At 53.8% G+C, this 22477-nt stretch overlaps 2 protein-coding genes across 2 annotated transcripts in view; both read right to left on the reverse strand.

The window, feature by feature from the left end:
- LOC119107476 (lysine-specific demethylase 5A) overlaps positions 1-8926 on the reverse strand; it is a 27581-nt gene extending 18655 nt beyond the window's left edge. Inside the window, exon 1 of the mRNA XM_037230921.1 lies at positions 8918-8926. Coding sequence (XP_037086816.1) covers positions 8918-8926 — 9 coding nt within the window. The remainder of the gene's footprint in view (positions 1-8917) is intronic.
- Positions 8927-10237: 1311 nt separating this feature from the next.
- Positions 10238-22477, reverse strand: part of LOC119107477 (lysine-specific demethylase 5A-like) — a 31493-nt gene continuing 19253 nt past the window's right edge. Inside the window, 15 exon segments of the mRNA XM_037230922.1 lie at positions 10238-11425; positions 11735-11865; positions 12155-12270; positions 12699-12790; positions 13416-13658; positions 14338-14481; positions 14524-14612; positions 16715-16850; positions 17447-17599; positions 17941-18197; positions 18776-18932; positions 19438-19572; positions 20124-20273; positions 20636-20801; positions 21105-21313. Coding sequence (XP_037086817.1) covers positions 11216-11425; positions 11735-11865; positions 12155-12270; positions 12699-12790; positions 13416-13658; positions 14338-14481; positions 14524-14612; positions 16715-16850; positions 17447-17599; positions 17941-18197; positions 18776-18932; positions 19438-19572; positions 20124-20273; positions 20636-20801; positions 21105-21313 — 2388 coding nt within the window. The 3' untranslated portion in view covers positions 10238-11215.

Below are 22477 nucleotides of genomic sequence, written 5' to 3' on the forward strand. Positions count from 1 at the left end.
CAAGGTACAGAATGTCCCATGTCCATAATGTCCAAGGCATACAATGTCCAAAATGAGAAATCACTTCCAACATAGTGTAGAGTGGAAGGGGTTCGTTTAATAACGTCCAATATCCAGAATGTCTAAGGTACAGAATGTCCAAAGTATTGAATGTCCAATACACATATTGCCCAAGGTACAGAGTGTCCGAAGACCAAATTTTCCAAACTAGTTCCTAGAGTGGCCGCCAAGGTATGAATAATCGCCTTATTGGCAGGCAGCGTTGCCCCGCCCAGCGCCGGCCGCGCGCATACAGTCGGCACCATTACGAAGGCCACGCGCGTGAGGCTGGCCGGCCGGATTGCTAGCTTAGTAGCAAATCAATATCCGCTCTCCGACGCAATGGAGCCGGCTGGAAGTGTCGTGCCGAGCATTAGTCGCTTATTGTCAAAGTTGAGCCGGCAAAGTTTGCTTGCATTTTGGGCTGCTTAAAAACATTGAGAGCAGGCGGAATATGAAATGGAATTATAGCCGCGCTATGCCCACAAATGCAATTGTCGAAATCGATACCAGCAGTGGGTGATTGTGGACGCCGATCTTGACTGCTCGATTGTCAGTATCATGCAGACATAATAAGTTAGGATTAATAGCCTCAAATAAGTTCAAACAACAAAAAGCTTCGGGTTAATAATTGTTTCCGGCATCATACACCACATTGTGGTTACTATGGGATAGTTTTCAGCAATAGCAAGTTAACATCACAGATGTTTCGTACTCAGTAGTGGATATAGTTGAATGAAGCAATATTCTTCAATATGGTATTATCGAAACACCCCATATCCGGTAAGTGCGGAGAGCTGATCGAAACACAGACGGTTAAATTTGAAGTCACGGATGACCAGCACCAAGTTCAAGGCAATGACTAAAGCGCCATCCCTAGATGTACTTCGCATGAACAACGCTGCTTATGTGATGTCCCAAGATGGTGCATGCCTGCTTGCCTCGAAGAAAGTTGACAATTGCGTGCAACGATTTAAATATAATGAGTACTTGTCTCCTGCGTGAACATGCATTCTTTATAGCTAGTGTTTTGTTTGTGCAATGATGCATCGATCGAGCTACGCTCGCGATTTGCAACTACTTAATTCCGACATTAGGTATGCTTAAACAGTTTACTTGCTTATGTTTTCCTCGTAACGATGTGCATACCTTCCGTGCGATGTTTTCCTACGTAACGATGTGCATACCTTCCGTTTTACGTGCACCACTGAGGTGTCCAATGAAGCGGTCTGAAATCTTACGTTTCGATTATCCCACATGAACTGCCCCTGCACTTAAGCTTCTAGAGATTTGATGTCTTTCCCCGTTTTTTTAGAACTTTCATTTTCACTCTTTTAGCGCATACAAGACCAACTTTTACCCCGAACGGAACACTACGGTTTCCCGGAGAGGCCAACTAGAATGAAATTCAGATGAGGACTGCTAATTACGCTACCCTAAGGTCATGCATATTTTTTGAGTGGGCTCCCGTATTTACCATTACATATATGTACACACACACACACACACACACACACATATATATATATATATATATATATATATATATATATATATATATATATATGCATACCTATATCCATATCTGTTGCATATGATAACTAATGTAAGTATTGGAACCCATGTTACACTGCGCAGCCCTTAGAGAACGAGGGCTAAAAAGGGTTAAAAAAAACTGAGGCTGAAAGCTATCGCCAGTTGCGCCAAAAAGCTAGGGGTGTAATGTATATATCCTTTTTGTTTTAACATGTCATGTCAGATTTTTTTTAGAGGGGCCCCAAACTCTAGGGGGCCCACAATGTTTCGTGCCCGCCCCCTTGATGAAATCTTGGATCTGCTCCTGTTTGCAATCATGTCACTGTGCAGTGGTAGCGCGGTATATCCCTGTTCTCAGTTTACGCCATCTATAAATAAGGTTCCACATATTCCGAAAGCGTTTGCTTCCCCTTTTTACGACTTATTTTTGGACGTGAAGGGGAATTACATCGAGGAGGCGCAATACAAGCCCACTTGATGCTCGTTTTTACGAATACGTATTGTTCTGGAAAACGAGGAGCACTTCCTTTAAATCTACTTTCCTACACATTACGCTCACACTCACTGGAAAGGGCCAGAAAGAAACGCTCAACGTCTATAATATTTGTGATTTCAGGGCTGCTTGTTGTTTAGTCATGAACGTGCCGACGCCAAGTGTATGTATAATCGGGTCACCATGGGCTTGAAGCGTGTTGCTGTGGTTTAGGTCCCATCTGGCGGTACTACAAATAAGGTGTCGAGGAAGCAATTAACTTTACTGCGCGCTATGTGCCGATATGATAGACATGCTGGTGTTGCGCGTCTAATTTTAGCAAAGTTGTCTAGCCAGTCAGTCTCCTAGGCTCCGATGTAAGAAAATCAACACATCAACACCTTAACTTAAGCCTCATTTCGAAAGACAGAAGAATGAAAACAAATACTAGAGGTAGGGGGTGGTGCACGGCTATTACCTATAGCTATGCGTTCAAGTTGTGCACTGAGTTTGCAAAGAGCACCAGGCTATAGTCAAATATGTGAGATGGTTCTTGAAAACAGTCAGTGAGCACTCAGTTGGTGTAATACCAAAGGACGATAAGCTATCAAGCTTTCCTCGATTTTGCTCACTGTACCGACCTTATTCTGTAAACGGAATGTTCCTACAAGTTGTTGCATTCTTCGTCACGTTTAGTGCTTTCGCGTTTAGTGATACTGTCTGAACTATCATCTTGCTAGACTTTATTATCTATGCTCTGTCTGGACTCGTCTTTTCTTCCAGTTATATGCCATGTAAAACTATGATCGCACATCCGATACGCCGATGACACTTGCGCGTTTTGGTCCATGGAACTAGCTCATGTCAGGTTTCTTTGCCGAAATCGATAGAAAAGGAATGTCATAAGAACTTCATCAAACCTGCCATATATGCCTCAATCACAGGCGTAGGAGCGTTTCAAAAGGCAGGGGCCCAAACTCAGGGTGTACTCCAGGAACTTTTTCTGGAAAGCGAGCCCGATGATCGGCGAGGGGAAGGAATGGAGGTTGTTATCGCTCTTTATTCAAATGTCATGGCTGCTATGGTAGATATGCATCTAGAGCTGCTTCTCACTGGTGCACAATCCTGCCTATTCGACTCATTTGTCATTTGGCAAATACGGCTATTCAGCTTCCCAAGATTATTCGTCCATTTTAACGTTGTCTTTCCTGGGGAGGCAAAATTGCACGAGCGGGTAGGCATTTTGGATCATTGAGGAGACATCTCCCTTCACAGGATCTCCCTTCACTTCACAGATGCCAAAACACGGCCAGTGCATAGGCTGGTGAAAATTTTGAAAGTGGATCGATGGCTCACAAAGCGACAGATTTTTCATGCGTCCTCATTTTGCTGACTGCTTTTCAAGAGATAAGATTTGTCGCAGTATTTTAGGCGGGAACAAATTGGGACCTTGGACCTCCCAAAAACAATGACAAACACCATGAAACTGGAGATTCTGTTTTAAAAACCGAGCCAAATAATAAGGCCCATTTATCATATGTTCGTTATCTGGGCCCTGGTCCTGTCCGCCGTCGGTGGCCACTGCCCTGTCCCGAATGCCTCCGTAGACTGACTGCGAGCTGATCGTATGGCTGCTTTGTTGCATGCTTTTGGATTAGCTTTACTACTACATGGTGTATGAAACAAGTGTTGGACACTTGCAACAGTATTTTTTTTCCGAATGATCTTCCTTTTTACACCCCCATCGCAGAAAAAAACTCCGTGAAGTTGTCTGCCTTAGGTATGGATTGGCCCAACAGTCACTTCATTGTCCATCATGCAACGAATGCGACTTGATCTGTTTGTGTATACACACAAACACATCAAGTCGTATTCGTTGCATGATTCGTTGCAGGTAAGGGCGTAGCCAGAGTCTTGTCAAGGGTGAACACAGGGTTGAGAAAAGCCCATCTTATGGCGATCCCCCCCAAAAAATCCCCGGATATGGCATACTTGTTAAAGGACACAGTTTTCTTCGCTTTATTGTTATTTGTACCGTGTAACTCGAACAGAAATGAGGAGCTATCGTGACTTCAATTCTGTTTGTATTTTGAGGTCATAAACTGCAGAAGTCAGGCGTTGAACCACTGCATTGAATAAATTACCGGCACTCTTAATTTACAATTAGTTGATTTTCTAACCCGATAGAATTCAGAAGCTTTGTCAGAATTTTTTATCTGGGCTCTAAAGCCATTGAGGACGTCGCGAAGGTAGATTGTAGATCGATACGTTTGATCCAAATTTGAAGATGACAATTTGATTGCAGATCGAGTGGTCAACAACGTGTATTAACATGGCCAAGCCATGTTTGTCTGAAAATGTTCACCACTCACTCAGAATCGATTAGTGATACGATTTATGTAACATGTTTTTTAACATGCGCGCTCGCAAATCTTAGAAACAAAAACCTCGACACCAGGCGTTGCAGTCTCCATTGTCCGCGGAGCGTTAGCCCAGTAGCCCAGTAATAGTACTGGTAGAAGAAGTAGTAGTAATTATCAGCCGTAGCCCACCGGCGGACGAATGTGATGGCGCTTTTGAAGTTATTACCTTTAAACACTCTAATAGACTAGTAACAAGAGTTATGCAACGTAATTTTGAGCACGTGCACTCGAAAACCTTAGAAACACAAGCCACGCGTTGCAGTCCCCGTGGGCCGCGCAGCGTCGGTCTAGCGGCTAATACTACTACGTTGTGGCCAACGAGTGGACGAAAATGACGACGCTTCTGAAAAAACGATCCTTGAACGCTTCATGGCATAAGATCTTTTATTAAAAAGGCAGTCTGAGCGCACATTTCACGTGTGTAATCTTTAGACTGATGAAAAGAACGAATTGGCCCTTAAAACATTGCTAAGAGGGGCTGGAAGTCTGGTGGTTGAACGGGAAGAGTGAAGGTAGGATCTTTATTTTCATGTTTCTGCAAGTATTTATCTATCCAGAAGACAGATTAACATGGTGCCCGCCGTCTGGGGTGCTTGTAGTGGCCGAATCTTTTCGGTTTCACGGAAGCTGCAACCCAGACAATCCTTGTCTTTGCCCTCGAGGTTGCGGGTGGGCATGTTCAAGCCTTTTGATGTAATTTGCTTGACTAATACGTTCCGAAAAATGAACGTTGTCAGGCAAACATGGCAAGACCTTGCTCGTTTTTTAAGCTCATTTCGACCCGCCTCATTTAACAATGAGACCCACTCTACTTAACAATAATGAGACACCCTTTTCCCTTCCGGGCAAGGGGCCTCTCGAGTATAACACCAGGAGGACATTACCGTTTCCGGTCAAGGGCTGCAGAGCCATTCCGTCCCATCGCAAAGTGTCCTCCTGGCTATCATTCTGGCGATGCGGGTTGGGACCTCCGTGGTTGATCTGGAGGCCATTAGAAGGATATATCATGTCACATTGTTTCCATCCCTGACACGGGAGGCCTTCTGACCCGCGCATTTAGCTACGGGTCAGCACAGGAACCCTCACTGACGCAACAACATCCCTGATCACTGCATGTAGTTCAATACTTGTCATATGGGCTCCATTTCCGCGTTTTTCTGGTTTTTTTCAGAGATATTGAGCTCTCCCTGACCGTAGGTTGTAGATGAAATGGGGTAGCTAATTTGTATTAACATGGTTAACTCATGTCCGTCTTAAAATGCTCAAAATTTTGTCATAACTGATTACTGATAAGAAAATTGCTTTTGGACACGCGCGCTCGCAAGTCGTAGCAACAACAGCCTCGACGACCGACGTTGCAGTCTCCGGGACGTGCGGCGTTGGCCTTGCGGCTGTAACACTAAGCGATGGTCAGTGAGCTAACGAAAAAGATGACGCATCTTAGAGGGGGGGATGTCTGGTGAACTAGGTAAATCGGTATACATGTTTAATGTAGTGCAAAAGTAAGCCAAATGCAACCTTATCTGAAAAGTAGCGGGGGGAGTTAGCATTGCTGCCCCACCTTAAAAAGTGAGTGGCCACGAACCACTGGCCTCCCTGTTCCTACACCCATGCCTTCAATATACCAAAAGTAAATGCACAAAATAGAGCAGAATACATAGTATATAGTGTATGGTTCTGTGGGCACAGAATGTACACAAAATGTCTTGTAATCTCTTTCCAGTGACATTGTATGCAAGAAAAAACAATACATGGCACTCAGGCTTGTTTAATGAAAACCTGGGGTTACATGTTTACCGAGAGCGCACGCTCACAAGTAGGGGAGGAAGTAGTTGACATAAATGCACAATGACACACATCATGACACACCTAAACTTCTATGTGCACATTTCATCAACGGCACAACATAACGCGGACCAAGGATATACGAATCGCTGTGTATCGGTAAAGTTTGACAGAGGTTAGACTCGCAAGCACCATTGTGAAATATGGATCGTTATCGCTGTTGTTCAGGTAAGGTACGTCCAGCAATACTTGTCTGCTGATTGATTTGAACACTGATGTCGTGTAGCGAATTGCCTTCTGATATGTGATGCAGTTCATGGAAACCTTTCGGCCTAGCCATCGATGGTTCATGCAAGCCTTATCATAATGCCGTGTGCCTAACATTAGGATATGGAAGCTTGCATGCTTGATTATTTTAGTATCTTTAATTGTCATGATCTGCACAGATTTGCAACAGTTGCAATCACTCACAGGCCTTTGAGTTCCGCGTTTTGTGTTAACTTATTCACAGGTGACCATGTGTACTATCAGAAAATGTCGAATCATCATAATATTTTGGAAATATTGGCGTAGAAACGTGGCGTAACCAAAGGTCTCCCGGTGTGCTGATGTACCTGTGTTTTTGCATAGTTTTCATAATGGCAAAAAAAAAATGGTGCGTGCACACGTATGTGTGTTACAGTACTGTTGTAAACATTAACGCTTGCCATACATGTCAGCAATGCCTTTTTCTTTCAACGAGTGATGGGTTTCTGGGTTTACCCTCATGCCATGAACGCAGCCAGTGCCACTGAATTCCCTTGTAGGGCGAGCATATCTAAAAAACGAAATTGTCCCCAGATTTCACCCACTTTACAAACTAACTTCCCAGATATATGAAATTAAGCTAAGCCACCTCTCAGTCTGGCGAGATCTCATGACCTGTTAATCAGTGTCCTCCTCTTGAACTGGTGGAACTTTTAGTAGCAGAACGCCACCGTAGCTCAATCAGTGCGTGCTGCCCAGCCCACAAGCGACGGTGTGGATAGGTTTGAGTCCCCCGTTACTCGCGCCCTGCGCTCCACGTTCGTTATTTGCCCATTTCTTTTTAGGGTCTCATCTGGAGGAGAAGAAGGTTCTTTCGAAGTCTCCTGAGCGTAGGCAATCCGAACGCGAGTACTACACGCATAGATCTTCCTCCGGGCATTAAGCCTTCCGAATATAGTTTTTCTGACCCTCATCTTTCCCGGTTCGGGAGACAAGCTCACCGTCGCTGCTTCATCAGCGGCAAGCTGTATGAGTTACCGGCTCGGGGGAGTGCATGGACAGCCGAAGAAGACAACAGTAGGACATGTTTTGACACCTTGAATGTATTTTTATGCGTTTGCTCGCCCTCCACCCCCCAGGGTTCATAGTTCACGACTTCACCAGTGTCACGTTTACAGCACTGAAACTAGACTTCAACATATACTAACATTCACGCACTCCACTAGTCTGGACTTTTCTTGTCGACATTGATTTACATGAAAATTAGTGCATGGTACAGTTCAATGAGGACTCACTGTCACAGGCCTTGGTGCCCGCTTCAAAAGGACCAGGCCTGGGAGTCCCTCTCCCCCCCCCCCCCGTCTCTGAAAGGAGACCCCATGTTGTTCAGGAAGCCCCCTGGAAAAGCCTTTCCTCAACTTATATTTCCTAACGACGCCCCTGCCAGACCCAATAACTTGTGGGGAATCCACACCAACGAAAAGTCTCCACCAATCTTTCAATCTATCAGGTAATTGTTCTAAATGTTATCACGTGCGGTGTTTTCAGCACAAGTGGCTATTCATTGAACCATATCCTATGATTTGTAATTGTAGCGTGCTTTGTAATATGTTGCACCTTCGACCTAGAACCCAGTGATAAGTAGATCAGAAACAGGCTATTAACCCGATAGGAAGCATGAATTATTCATACATATACTTTCACCTTTCTTGCAAGGTTACTCCGTTGGACACTGTAGGCTAATTGTGGTGAAAACATGACAGCGATCACTTAGAATAAACAACAGTTGCATCAAGACGTTCTAGTTGCATATAGTTATGACCAAACAGCGAACACGCCCCTGGTCAGACACAGAACAAGTTCCACGCCGGCGACGCTTTAACGGCAGCTCTGCGCACGTCCAACGCCCCACTCCACGGTACTCGTCCCGTATTCAACGATCACTTGCAAGTCGATCGCGGCCTCGAAAACCTGCAGCATCCGACACCAAGTTTATCCCGGCGTGGGAAATGAATCCGTTGCTATGCGACCCAACGACCGCGTGCTTGTAATGTTCGCACTGGCGTCGACTGTATGCGCGCAGCCGACGCTGGGCGGGGCAACGCTGCCTACCAATAAGGGCGATTATTCACACCGTGGCGGCCGCTCCAAGAACTATCTTCGAAGCTCTGGTCCGTGGACATTTTGTACCTTGGACAATTACGTACATTGGACATTCTATACTTTGGTCATTCTGTACCTCGGACATTCTGTACATTAGGCATTATCATACGGGCCCCTACCACTCTGCGCCATTTTGGAAGTTATTTTTCGTCTTGGACATCATGTACCTTGGACATTGTGAACTTTGAACATTTATTTTGACATTGACATTTGACATTTGACATCATATTGAACATTTGTGAACATTCTGTACCTTGGACATTGTGCTTTGGACATTCTGTACCCCTGGACATTCTGTACCTTGGACAACATGAACGCCTACCTGCTGAAGTACACCCTGAGCTTGGCCGCCCCATTTTCTGAAACGTTCCTACGCCTATGATGGGATGGCCTTCTTTGTTTAACAAATTCATTTCGACCTACTCTATTCGCCGATAATAAACCTCCACTCCACTCAACATTAATGGGGCCCCTTATTTCCTTCCGGGCAAGGGGCCCCTCGAGTAGAACACCAAGGGCACATTACCGGTTTCGGTCAAGAGCTGAAGGTTCACTCTTTCCCATCGCGAGGCGTCTTCTGGCTGTCATTCTAGTGACACGGGGCGGGATCTCCTGGTCGATCCGGCGGCCATTGGAAGTATATATCATATCGCATTGCTCCCCTCTCTCATACGGGAGGCCTTCTGACCCACGCAGTTGGCCCCGGATCAGCACAGGAACCCTCATTGACGTAAGAACATCCCTGGTCGCCAAAGGTGGTCCACTAATTACCACGCAGGCTCCAGTTCCGTGTTTTTCTGCTTTCTTCAGAGGTATTGACGGCTCCCTGAACGTAGATTGTAAATGAAATGGGTCCTAAGCTTGCATTAACATGGGTAGTCTATGTTTGCCCTAAAATGTTCAAGGTGTAGTCAGAATTGATTACTGATGAAAAAACTATGCAATATGGCTTTGAATATATGCGCTCGCGTCATAGCAACAACAGCCTGAACGCCCGGGCGTTGCAGTCTCCATAAGCCGCGTGGCGTCGGCCTGCGGCTGTGACACAAGCGACGGTCAATAAGCAAATGAAAAAGATGACGCATCTTGAGGAAGATGTCTGGTGAATTAGGTAAATCGGCATGCATATTTAAATGTGGTGCAAAAGTAAGATAAACACAGCCCTAACCTGCAGTGTGTGTGTGGGAGGGGGGGCAGTTAACACTGCTGGCCCCCCCCCACACTGAAAAGTGGGGGGCATGCCCACCTGACCCCCCCCCCCCTCCCCGCTGTTCCCACGCCCATGGCCCCGAGTGATATCTAGCTTGCCCCTCGCTAAGAAGCCGAAAAATAACCGATCCATGGAGGTAGATACTTCCCAAGCGCCCGGCAGGGCTGACAAGATTTGCATTTAACGGAAGTTTCCGCAGACCCTCATCTTATTTCCACCCCAATTTGCATGGACAGTTGCACATTGACACAGTTGCCAAATGCGCACATGTCTGATATGGCATCAAGCACGCGACAATGTTTGGATCTGTATTTGATGCGTTAGTTACGGCGATGCACAATGCCCGACCGCGTCTTTCAGCCTTAACGAACGTGAACCCGATTTCGTTTAGAGGCACGAGTTCTAGTCATTTATTCAAACGTTCACACTCACAGTGGACAGTACGTGTGTCTGTGCTCTTGGGCGCACTACTGCGTTAGGGCTCAACCTGGAGGCATCACTGCAGTACGGCGGTACCTAGTTTCGAGGCAGGTGCCGACGATGCGCGCACTTCGCGCCGACACGTACCCAGAGCGTCACACCAGCCAGCGAGCGGCCAACAGCTGAGATCGGAGAGCGAGAGAGAGGGGGAGAGAGTGGGAAAGGAAAGAAACACGAGGCGTGATGAAGCACACGCCGCAACCCAGCCCGGAGCGTGCACACACCGAGACGGCACACAGGAGCACATGTTCGCACCCGGCAGCGGTGGCGACCGGGCCAACTACACGCCAGATCACACAGGCCACTCGTCCAAACAAGCTTGCTGCGGCCGTCGTCACCCCCGGCGGCGCCCGCCGGTCGCCAGATCACACACGGGCCTGCGCCCGGCCCCACAAGTCACGCCGGGGTCCGACATCCGGCCCGCCGAGTCACACACGGATCTGACATCCGGCCCCACGTGTCACACCGGGGTCCGACATCCGGCCCGCCGAGTCACACGCGGGTCTGACATCCGGCCCCACGAGTCACACCGGGACCCGACATCCGGCTCGCGGGGTCACACAGGGGTCCGACATCCGGCCCGCCGAGTCACACAGGGGTCCGACATCCGGCCCGCAGTCACACAGGGAGCAAACACACACTGTCTGTCTGGCGTCGCAAGAGAACGGAAAGACCACTTGCCAGGCTAAAGAGGGGCCCCGCGGGCCGCCCGCAAGGCTACATCAGCCAGGCCCCGAGACACCGCTAACGTCTCACAGGGGAGCAAACAGATCGTTCCAGATCACACTGGGGGCCCAACAGGCCGCCTGCCGGATCAGGCCGAGGCCCGACAAGCCGCTGCTGCCGGGTCCCGCGGGGACCTCACTCCTCCTGCTCGTCGTCGTCGTGTTCGTCGTCGGCGATGGAGCGGGCGGTGCCGGTCGGCTCGGTCGGCTCCCGCTTGAGGGCGGCGGCCGGGCTGGCGCCCCCCGAAGCCAGACTGAGCAGCGCGCTGGCGCCGTCCTGCTCCTCGGCGGCGGCCGCCAGGTCCAGCAGGGAGCTGCCCGCCGACTCGGTCGGGCCCCGGGGCGCCTGGCGGGCATGCACGGCAAGCTATCACCGATGCCGCTGCCGTTCTTGCCGTGCAACGGGGTTACAAACGCACACATTGGACATAATGCTGCGCAGCCAACGCACCTTGCGCACCTAGTTCTGGTACCCTATACTTAACAAAAGCGAACAAACATCACGTACATCATACGCACATGCGACACATCTATGCACATCACGCACGCGATTGGCGTCAGCAATTGCGAACCATAGCGGTAGCCGTACGCCGATGATGTAGTTCCGCGTGTTTGGTCAGGTGCCCCGCCCGGCTGGCGCCCCGCCGCGGCGTACCTGGCTGTTCTGGCAGCGCGGACACATGTACACCATGTCCTCGGTGACCTGGTAGTTCTTGGGCAGGCCCACGCAGATGTAGTGGTACCACTGCTCGCAGGCGTCGCAGCCGATCCAGTTGATGCACGAGCCTGCCGACGGGCGGACCGTCGGCGGCGCGTCACTCCCCGGCCAGCTGCCGCGCGCCGGCGCCCGAGACGGCCGCGCGTGGCAGGGCGCGTGGCGTTCACAGGACGGCGGCAGCCGCGGCGTCGGCGTGGCGCCGCATCACGCGCAGCCCAGACGGCGTCGGCCAGCTGGCGCGCATCACGCGCAGCGCCCAGACCACAGCGGCGTCGGCCAGCTGGCGCCGCATCACGCGCAGCGCCCAGACCCACAGCGGCGTCGGCCAGCTGGCGCCGCATCACGCAGCGCCCAGACCCACAGCGGCGTCGGCCAGCTGGCGCCGCATCACGCATAGCGCCCAGACCCACAGCGGCGCGGCCAGCTGGCGCCGCATCACGAGCAGCGCCCAGACCCACAGCGGCGTCGGCCAGCTGGCGCCGCATCACGCATAGCGCCCAGACCCACAGCGGCGTCAGCCAGCTGGCGCCGCATCACGCATAGCGCCCATACCTACAGCGGTGACGGCCAGCTGGCGCCACCATCACGCATAGCGCCCAGACCACAGCGGCGACGGCCAGCTGGCGCCACATCACGCATAGCGCCCAGACCCACAACGGGGACGGCCGGTGGAGCCGACGGCCATCGCAGTGGACGCGCATGATTACAACACCCATCCCGTTAGTCGACCACACATTCAGGCTCCTGCCACCACGCGAGGCGGTGGCCAACGCCATCTATCGTGCGAGTGTGCGAGCGAGACGCCCCGCTGGGGTGCGCCGGACGGTGCGCGTGGGGACGCCGCCGCCGCCGGCCCGGCAGTCCGCTTACCGTGCGGCTTTCTGGCAGGGCGTGGCCGCACAGTCCCTCCACGTAGTTGCTGATGGGCCCCGACTCGCCGTCCTCCGAGCTGCGAGCGCCGCCCTGGGGTGGCGCTGGTTCTTTATCCACACACTGGAGCAGGCAGCGACGAGACCCATCTAACACACTGGGTCCACCGCAAAACACACTCGGGCACGCGACAAGTCGCGACGTCGCCTTCAGCATCCTTCTCTCTTCCAGACCTGCCCCTTTTGCACCACAGTATTTTCGGCAGTCTTTTCTTTGGTATGGACCATGTGGAAGGCTGTTGCTACTATCACATACCAACGCTGCAGCGTAGCACTCTTGGCGTAACATGACATCTCGCTGAGCGCAGGCCACGCACCAAAGTAACAATATTTTCACACCCCGGCATTTCGTGGTGCTGTAAAGCTGCTTTTATGATCACATTTCGTCGCTCAAGCAAGACTATAACTTGAGGAGCACTTTGGTAGACCCGATCTTTTTCAGTGCAACTTGGCCGCATTCAGGCCGCATTAACGAACGGCGTAGGATCTGTCGGTTACCCGAAAAGTTGCCGGTTCTTACTGAAACCAGTGAGAGGCAAGCTAATGCCCACAGCAGTTGTTAAAAACACGAACAACTAAATGAGAACGGTCATTTTAATTTAACATCAGTCACGACGCTGCGTCACTCATTTGGAATCGAAGTGGGTCACTGACCACCTCACGTTGGCCAATCCGCCCTACCCCCGTACCATTTTCTTGGTCTTGGTTAATTTGCGTTTGAAGCCTGCTGCAGCCGCCTTCGGTGTGCGTTTGCTGGGACTGGGCGACGTCTGCTCCGGCCCCGGGCTGGGCGTGGTCGGGTCAGCAGAGTCCTCGGGCGGCTTCACCTTGACCTTGAGCCGTTTGGGCGGCTGCAGACCGCGCGGCGAGTCCGGCGAGCGCTTCTTACGTCCGGCGCCGGCCGACTTACGGCGCGCGCCGCCTTCCTCCATCTGAGGGCGGAGGGGACGGGTCAGTACAGGGTGCCGACGGACTCACGGTGCGCGCCGCCTTCCTCCATCTGAGGGCGGAGGGGACGGGTAAGTACAGGGCGCCGACGGACTCACGGTGCAGGCCGCCCTCCTCCATCTGAGGGCGGAGGGGACGGGTCAGTACAGGGTGCCGACGGACTCACGGTGCACGCCGCCTTCCTCCATCTGAGGGCGGAGGGGACGGGTCAGTACAGGGTGCCGACGGACTCACGGTGCACGCCGCCTTCCTCGATCTGGGGGCGGAGTGGGGGGGGGGGGGGGGGATAAACGGTACCGGCCGGCTTACGGCGCACCATCCTCTCCCCAAGGAGAAGCGAGGCTGGCGAGCCATGCCAATCAACACGTCATCTCCGCTCCAGTGCAGTCCAGGCCGACTGCTGGCGGGGCGCCGTGTTAGGCGCAGGTCATACGGAACACAGCAGGGTGCTAGCACACAGCGCCACACGGCCACCAGATGACAGTATAGTACCAGCAGCAGCCCGGGTGAAACATAAGATGAAAATGACACGCGGCAGTGGCAGCTCACGCCATGCAGCCCGGCTATAGGTCGGCTGGTTGTTTGCCGTCCGCTGTTGTCCGAGCTGCGTCAGCCAGCTGACGCGCCGCTCCGCCTGGCGCGCGGGGCTGCACTCCGTCGCACCTTGACGATGTCGATGTCGGGGAAGTTGAGGTCGGCGGCGGCGGGTCGGGCGGCCAGTAGCAGGCGCCACAACTGCTCTGTCTCCTCCAGGCTGACCTCCAGCAGGTCTCCTTCCATCAGCACCGTCTCCAGCAGCGCCACGGACTCGGGCGGCAGTGGGCGGGCCGGAGCCGGCGGCGGGGGCGGCGGCGGCGGTGGCGGCGAGTCAGCCCGCCGTGGCGACAGCACAGCCTTGCGCGGTTTCCGCGTCGGCGGCGGCGGCGTCTGCTTGAAGGCTGCCAGAGGACGGCACGTGAGGCGAACGTGGGGATAAGTAGCTAACCATATGGATGACGTGTAGTACGCCGTGTAGGCGCCTACCACGAGGTACGAATATCTACGAGAACAGCCGAACCACCAGGGCCCTGTTTACGCAGCCACCTCAGCGCCAAAGCAACACTTAGCAGCACGAATGCTGATACTGTTAGCCCGTACAGCTACAACAGCCGACAAGCCCAGCAGAGGTAAGCGCGGCTGAAGAAACCTGGCCCGGATCAGTTCGCAAAGGGTAGAGCTGATGGGCTGTCACAAGTTCATGTGCAGGGTGCGCGGGCCGGTGTAAATACAACTTAATGACGCCCGATCGTTAATGGAGGAGGCGGCCGCACCCAGCATCATCCTGCACCACCAACAGCAGCTAGACAACGAGACCGATATATAACGTTACAGTGCAGCTGCGGGCATTCATAAGCAGGCGTTCTTATGTTTTTCTTGCATCTTTGTAAAGATCAGAAGTTACCTAGGCACAAGTGGTAGCATATTTCGAAATTTTCTAAAACGTGAAGCCAACCAAAATACAACCTAGGAAATGAGGTGTATATTTGCCAGCCCGTGAGCGAAGCAAGGAAAATAACATCGTTTCATGAAGTTAGGAACCATATAAAAAAGGAGAAACATTGTTTAACCCGCAATCCATGCTTAAAGTTCGCTAACTGAATGCAAAACTCGTCCGAAAAATATGAAAGAACCGAACCAGTTAACTATCCATACGTCATCATCAAATCTGTATTATGAATAAAGTTGCAAAAGAACTTTGATCAATTCGTGCATGGTCTAACATGATGCGCAATCACTTCCATCTTAAATTGTACATACACGTGCATTATGTGCTATTGAACAACTAGAGGGACGGATCAGACGGGGAGAATGGGCCAGGTCAAATCGAATGGCCCGGTGAGAACAGGAAATGAGAACTCCTCCCTACAAGCTCTGGACTTGACGCAGCACCACCGTTCCCCAATAAGTGCTCAAGCATTGTTACCGACGAAAGAAAGACGGATAATTCGTGTTTATGGAGCATTTCGAACGTCAATCAATCATCACAGACCAGACCGGACTACACCGCGTATCAGCGGTATGATCCTTGGTGGCAGACATATCGTTTAGCACCTGGTCCAGACGATAGGCAAATCAAAGTCATCAGCTGGCAGGATCACCCACGACCTGGTGATGTGATTGTCAATTACCAGAGTAAGGTCCGGTTCAGATTGTTTCCAGCCGTAAAGTAGAGCTAACATTGCCCATCAGAGATAAAGCGACTCGCCCCCTCCTGCACCTCTGCCACCTCAAACGGCTGGATCGGGCGTCTCAAAAGCCTGTCCATGTTGATGGCATCACGGGAGCGCCGCTCTGGTGTGCTAGCGGCCGCCTAGCCCCGGCCAGGGGTAGTCCGTTCTGTATTGTTTTATGCGTGCCCAGACTCACCTCTTGACGGCGTCTGGGTTGAAAAATATATGCAGCCATGTTGTTCGACCACTCTGAGAACCAGTCCCCAATGAGCAGGCCAACTGCACCTTCCCAAAAACCCACCTGAGGTCATTCGTTGACCTTTGACATTGAATTTGGACGACCACACCTCTGGGTTGATGGCCCATAGCGTTCAACTACAGCATCAACCGCTACAGCCCACCAGGCTGCAAATCCGCGCGAATGTCTGTGCCGCCAGCGCGGCCTGCAGCCTGTCGTCGGTACTGAGGCAGCCGCCGCGGCCGAGCGCAGCCGGACAGGGCCTGTCGTCGGTACTGAGGCAGCCGCCGCGGCCGAGCGCAGCCGGACAGGGCCTGTCGTCGGTACTGAGGCAGCCGCCGCGGCCGAGCGCAGCCGGACAGGGCCTGTCGTCGGTACTGAGACAGCCGCAGCGGCCGAGCGCAGCCGGACAGGGCTTGCCGCCGGTAATGAGGCAGCCGCCGCGGCCGAGCGCGGCCGGACAGGGCCTGAGGCCAGCAATGAGGCAGCCGCCGCGGCCGAGCGCAGCCGGACAGGGCCTGAGGCCAGCAATGAGGCAGCCGCCGCGGCCGAGCGCAGCCGGACAGGGCGAGCGGGCGCGCGGCGTCCCCACCTGACGAGTAGGCGTGCTCGGAGCTGGAGAAGCCGGCCGGCGGCGCCGCCGGCTGCTCGGAGCTCTCACGCTTGATGTGCACCGACGAGGCGTCCCGGCTGCTGTCCGACGACTCGGCGTCAGCGCCCAGCGACGACTGCCGGCACGGGCGGCGGTCGGTCGGCCGCAGGCCGAGTACAGCACGGATGCAGAGACCGAACGCCGTGCGTACGAATACCCAGCTGATCGCGAGCCCAGATGGCGTGAGGCGGTGAACGGCGCAATAGTGCCGCGTCACGTAACAAGGAGAAATGCGCGCCGCGAGTTTTGCGTACACCTCAGCTGAATTAAATTTGCTCTGATAGCTTTTAACTACATATCTGTACTCAAAATTCGTGGATGACCCGACATAGACCCCCAAAACTGCGTACGCAAGACTGTCTCCTAGCAAGAAAAATCCACTGCCGACCAGCTCTGACATCATCTGACCTATTTTAAGATGATGCGAGCCCTAATTGCCTACACCGTGTCAAACTTTTAATGAATGAACTAAAACGCTCAGATTGCCCGGAGCATTGGCTTCTTAGGCACGACGAAAACATGAGCGGAAAGGAAAACCCGTGAGTTTCCAGCAAAACGCGGATAAAGAGGAACAAACCGAGCCGCGGGCCGGCCCCCGCACACGCTAGCGAGGAGAACATTGCTACAAATCCGACGTGGGGTTCAGACTACATCCCGCGAGCGTGGCCTGACCTCGCTGTTTCTCTGGTCGGCCTTCGCGGCCTGCCGTCCGGCCGTCTTCTCGGCCCGCTCCTTGGCGCTGGTCTCGGCGCGCTGAGAGACGGCCGCCAGGCTACTCAGGCTGGCGGCCATCTCCTCCGAGGAGAGCACCTGGCGCGCCCGGTCCTGCCGGATACCACAGACGGGGTCAGGCTGACAGATACAGCCCTGCGCCACACCACAGCTGAGGTCAGGCTGACGGACCCGATTCTAACGTAACAATCAGTCAGAGGTCAGATTGGAAAGGGTGAGGAATCTGCTGGCAAGTCACCTGGGGTTATCAACGTCCGGCACTGACGTCAAGCGTTCGCTTCGGCCTCGAATAACATCGATTTTTTATAGCAATGCCACCAGGCACATAAAAGCCACAAGGTAACAACTGACGCCAACATCGCCAGTAGCTGGCGGTGTCGTGACGCCGCTAGCTGGCGCGGCTGGACAGGCGCGCCCGCTGGCGGCCAGCTCACCTGCCAGCGCATGGCACGCTCCGTCAGACACTGCAGCGCCACGCCCTCGGCCAGCCGGACGGCCAGCTTCTGGTGCGACACCAGCAGGCTCAGCACCGTGTCCAGCCGTGGGCGGCGGGAGCGCTGACACAGCGGGCACAGGAAGTGGGCGTCGGCCGGCGGCGGCGTCGGCGGCGGTGGCGGCGGCGGCGTGCCGTCCGAGCCGCCGCCCGACCGGCCCTTGCCCGAACCCCTCTGTGCCAGCGGCACGCACGACGCTGCCGGCACGTGACGACAGCGTTTGACCAGGCACGCACGCACGCGCACGCACACATACATGTATATTAACGATTTCGCACTGACGTGGACATCATGAACGGTGGAACGATGAAATGAAAATGTTGCGGCAGATCAGCCTCACATATTATATGCACCAGCCTATAATACCAGTCCGTCTATGTAGGGCACCAACCATCAAATTACTTAGTACCGGTTCAAAGCAGCATACGCTACACTTTTCCAGATAGTCGCGAGCCAGGAGCAGGTTAGTATATCTTGTAGCACGCCACAATCGTATTACCCGATCCGTTCGCTAGCAAGGTGGTTGCTTCTTGTTGTTGTTTATTGGAGTTACCGGGCGTGCCGACTGCGGTGGTCATTTGGCGCCCATAAAGCACTTACTTCTGCGTTACCAGAGGGTAACGAGGATGTAAGCGCTTTGGCCGGTCAGGGAAGCCCCGCTCCAGTTGGCAGTTGTTGGCGGTGACGGCCGCTGGTCCTCGGCCGAGACACAGCCGGCGGTGGCAGCCGCTGATCCCCAGCCGGGACAAAGCCGGCGGCCCTCGGCGGTGCTCACCGTGGAAGTAGTCCCGGCAGAGTTCGCACTGCAGCATGTAGCCGCGCAGCCGCTGCCGGCAGAGGCAGTACTTGCCCTGCTGGGCCTCAGTCTGCCGCTTCTGCAGGTTGCCGGCGCGCAGACCGCGCACCAGCTCCAGCTCGCGATCCTCGGCAGCCTGGCGGCCACAGCGACGCGTCCGTCAGAAGAGGGCGTTCACCGCCACCTCAACACCATCCGTTTCAACCGAGTGGCGGCCCGGCCACGACCGAGTCCTGGTACCTCACCACTGGCACTGGTACCTCACCACCATCACGTGCGGCGTCATCGGAAGTTGAAGTTGGGTCGTCAACCAAAACCACGTAAGCACTCATCAGTACAGCACTGACGCGTGGACACCCGACAGAGCGGCACAATGGCGGGAGGGGCCGCGACGAGTGACGCCCAAAACATGACATTGTAATGAATGCAATCGTAACGTCACAACAAAACGCAACGAGACCGGTCGCAACACGATTCACAATATACCACAATCATAGCATTGTTTTCCAACCAAACGCCGCACAAATCTTCCTCAAAGACGCCAGGACGGCGACCCCCTACGGGAGAGCAGGGCAGGAGAGCCTGACCCGCGCTCACGCCGGTCCCATCGAGCGGCGCCGTCTGTCAGCCAGCACTCTCACCCGGTAGGCGTCCACCACCTGGGCCACCGTGCTGCCGTCCGTCTCCAGATCACTGGAGAGCAGGTGCTCCTCCTTGGGGCGCCGCCGCTTGCCGCGTGACTGGTGTACGCTCACGTCCGCGCGGGGCGACAGTACCTGGCGGCGCACCGGGGTATTGGGCACAAACGAACCGAAACCAGTGCCAGCAGTGGCACCACCGTACAGCGAAGCAAGCGCCCAGGCAGCAGTAGAAAACCAACACTCGTCGGACATAGATGGGCAACTCACATTGACCAAACAGCGGCCAGCACAAAATTAAGCGTTTGGTTCAACTGTTTCCGGCGCTCGCATCTTGAAACCGCCCAGCGATCAGGACAGGTCTTCCTTATTTGCCTCGTAGACTGGTGATGCATTCAAGCTCCGAGAGTTATAATGAGCACAGGCTTCCCAAGATCATGACATTTCTAAGAGCACATCGTTGCACAGATGCCAAACTGTACAGAAGACGTTAAGTGCCATAGCACTGCCTCGCGCATGCTTTCAAAACAAAATATCGTAATATTGTACGGCTAAATATACCACCCATCCTTAGACGATCATGTCCCTAGATATCTGACACCACAGCCGACCAATCGGTTTGGCGCAGGAAGCGAGTGCCCTCTGTCTCGAAGCGAGCCTGGAGGGCACCGACCCCGATCTGGGCTTACCTCCAGCAGGGTGAAGGAGTTTCGCTTGAGGAAGGTGCGGCTGGTGCGCTCCCGCCAGGCTCTGGCGCTGTTGGCCATGTTCTCCAGGCGGCTGAGGTCAGGCAGCAGGACCGGCAGCGGCTGCCCGCGCGCCACCAGCGCCTCCACCACCTAAATCAGCAGGCCACCGTCAGACGGCCAGGCCAGCCTGCAGCCGGATTCACTGCTCGGTGATCTCTCATACAACAATGTGACATATGCTCCCAGGGGGGGGGGGGGGGGGGCTAAGAGAGCAGCACATGCTACAGGACTTGAGTGGACACCCACCTGATACAGCTTGACCATTTGAGTGCAAAGCGTGGGCATGTGTACCCACCCCTACAGCCGTGATTCCCTTCGCCGGGCCGACGCTGAGTACAAACAGCAGATGGCGCCCATCTCACGCGCCGGCGTTCGACGCTGCCCGCGCGGCGTGTCGGGTGGTGTCGCGCGCCGCCGCATGGGACGGCCCGCTGCGCTGCCGGCCGATTCACCTCCAGCCGAGGGTGCTCCTTCTTCTCGGTGAGCGCCACCACGCGCTCCAGCCAGTCCTGCGCCTTCTGCACCACCTCCTGCAGGCTCTCGACGTTGGGCAGCGAGGCGGGCACCTTCTCGGCGTCGCGCAGCAGCGCCTCCACCTCGGTCAGACTCTGCACCGGCCTGAGGAATCGCCGCGGAGTCGCCGTCAGCGCGCCGGACGGCCGGGACGGCGTGCGAGGCGGGCGGCCCGCGGGCCAGCTCGGCTGGCGGTCTTACCGATCGACAATCGTCCTTACCGGCGTCACATCGTCAGCACGAACTGAACGGTCCTAGCACTACTACACGCCGGCAGCGGACTCCCAGCCGCCACGCTTCAAGGCCAAGTAATGACACACTCGAAGTCCCGCCGCCATCCAGACAGCCGGCACGCGCCGCGCTCGCGTGCCGCCGCCGGCGCGGGTGGCGCGGCGGACCGTCCCTGACCGTGCGGTGAGCGCCAGCCGGGCGCGCTCCTCGTGCTGCTGGCCGGACAGCAGCAGGCCCTGCAGCTCGCCCATGGCGCGCTCCACCACGTGGTAGGGCGGCAGTGTCCTGCCGGTCTCCACCAGCTGGGCGATGCCGTCCAGAGTCAGCCGGCGCCGGCCGTCCAGGCCCTCCTCCACGGCCTCCATCCACTGGGCGTGGCTCAGCCGCTGGGGGCGCGCCGACCGTCAGCACTCACCAACATTTGCGGCCGGGTCGTACATTACAGTGTGCATTACAAGCCCGCAGAGATTTTCTCTCGCCAAATATCAAAGGGATCGTGCCATATTTCTGTGAGGTTTAAACAGAACTAGACGTCCTGAAGATCATTCGGTGTAGCTCACAGTCCTGCCCCTCCTAAGACTTCAAACCCGCCCGTTAATGAGCTACACGCCCACAAAGACGTGCAGGCTATTTCGTGCCGACCATTTCATGGCCATTCAGGCCCGCATGGCGCTATAGCAACGATATTCAAATTCTGCCACCCACAATGAAGAACTTGAAGGACGTCGGCCATGCGACGTTGCAAGTCAGTGACACTATCATCATCGACCCGATGAGATCTGACATCCGTGAGCACGATTTCTAAGTAAAGCGGATGTCAAATGACTCTCAATCAATCTTGAGCGAACTGTGCAAGCTTCAATCGTGAGTAACGGTTTGCGCTGCACAATTTAAGAAGTTGAACATGGTTTATTTACTTGCTAGCCATTACGAGAATAGGACTTCTTATCGAATAATTTAGGAATAACGCTATGACCGCGCCTGTTAATACAACTTAACATCTTAAAGTTACGAATAAATATGAAAGAATGCTACGAGAACGGGTCAAAACACGAGCACCTAACGGTATTTGGCTAGTGAACACTACCAAGCACCGCCACTGCCATTTTTCGGTGAGTTTGACGTAGTGAGCGCAAGTGAGCGCTAGAATAGCAATTTCGCACTAGTTTGGCAGCACCTAAACGTCGTACAAACGTCCCATGACACGATCAAACAGTAACAAAGTGTGAAGTATATTTACTGGAGAGATGTTCTGGTCTAAAGCACGCTATCCATTTCAAAGTACACCAATAGGTATAAGTGAGCTCATTTCATCACATCTGAGGCTTGCTTCAAAATTTTTAACAGTGGAGCATCCCCTTTCACAACATCAAACATCCTACATCGATTTACATATATAATAACCTTTCGCAAACTTATGACGAGCAAAAGACACAAGGTGATGGCGCAAGGTGATCGCGAGCAAAAGACACAAGGTGATGGCGCAAGGTGATCTCGAGCAAAAGACACAAGGTGATGGCGCAAGGTGATCGCGAACACAAGGCACAAAG

The sequence above is a fragment of the Pollicipes pollicipes genome, unplaced genomic scaffold (genome assembly GCF_011947565.3).
Source record: "Pollicipes pollicipes isolate AB1234 unplaced genomic scaffold, Ppol_2.1 Scaffold_6686;HRSCAF=7923_pilon_pilon_pilon, whole genome shotgun sequence".
NCBI lineage: Eukaryota > Metazoa > Arthropoda > Thecostraca > Pollicipedomorpha > Pollicipedidae > Pollicipes > Pollicipes pollicipes.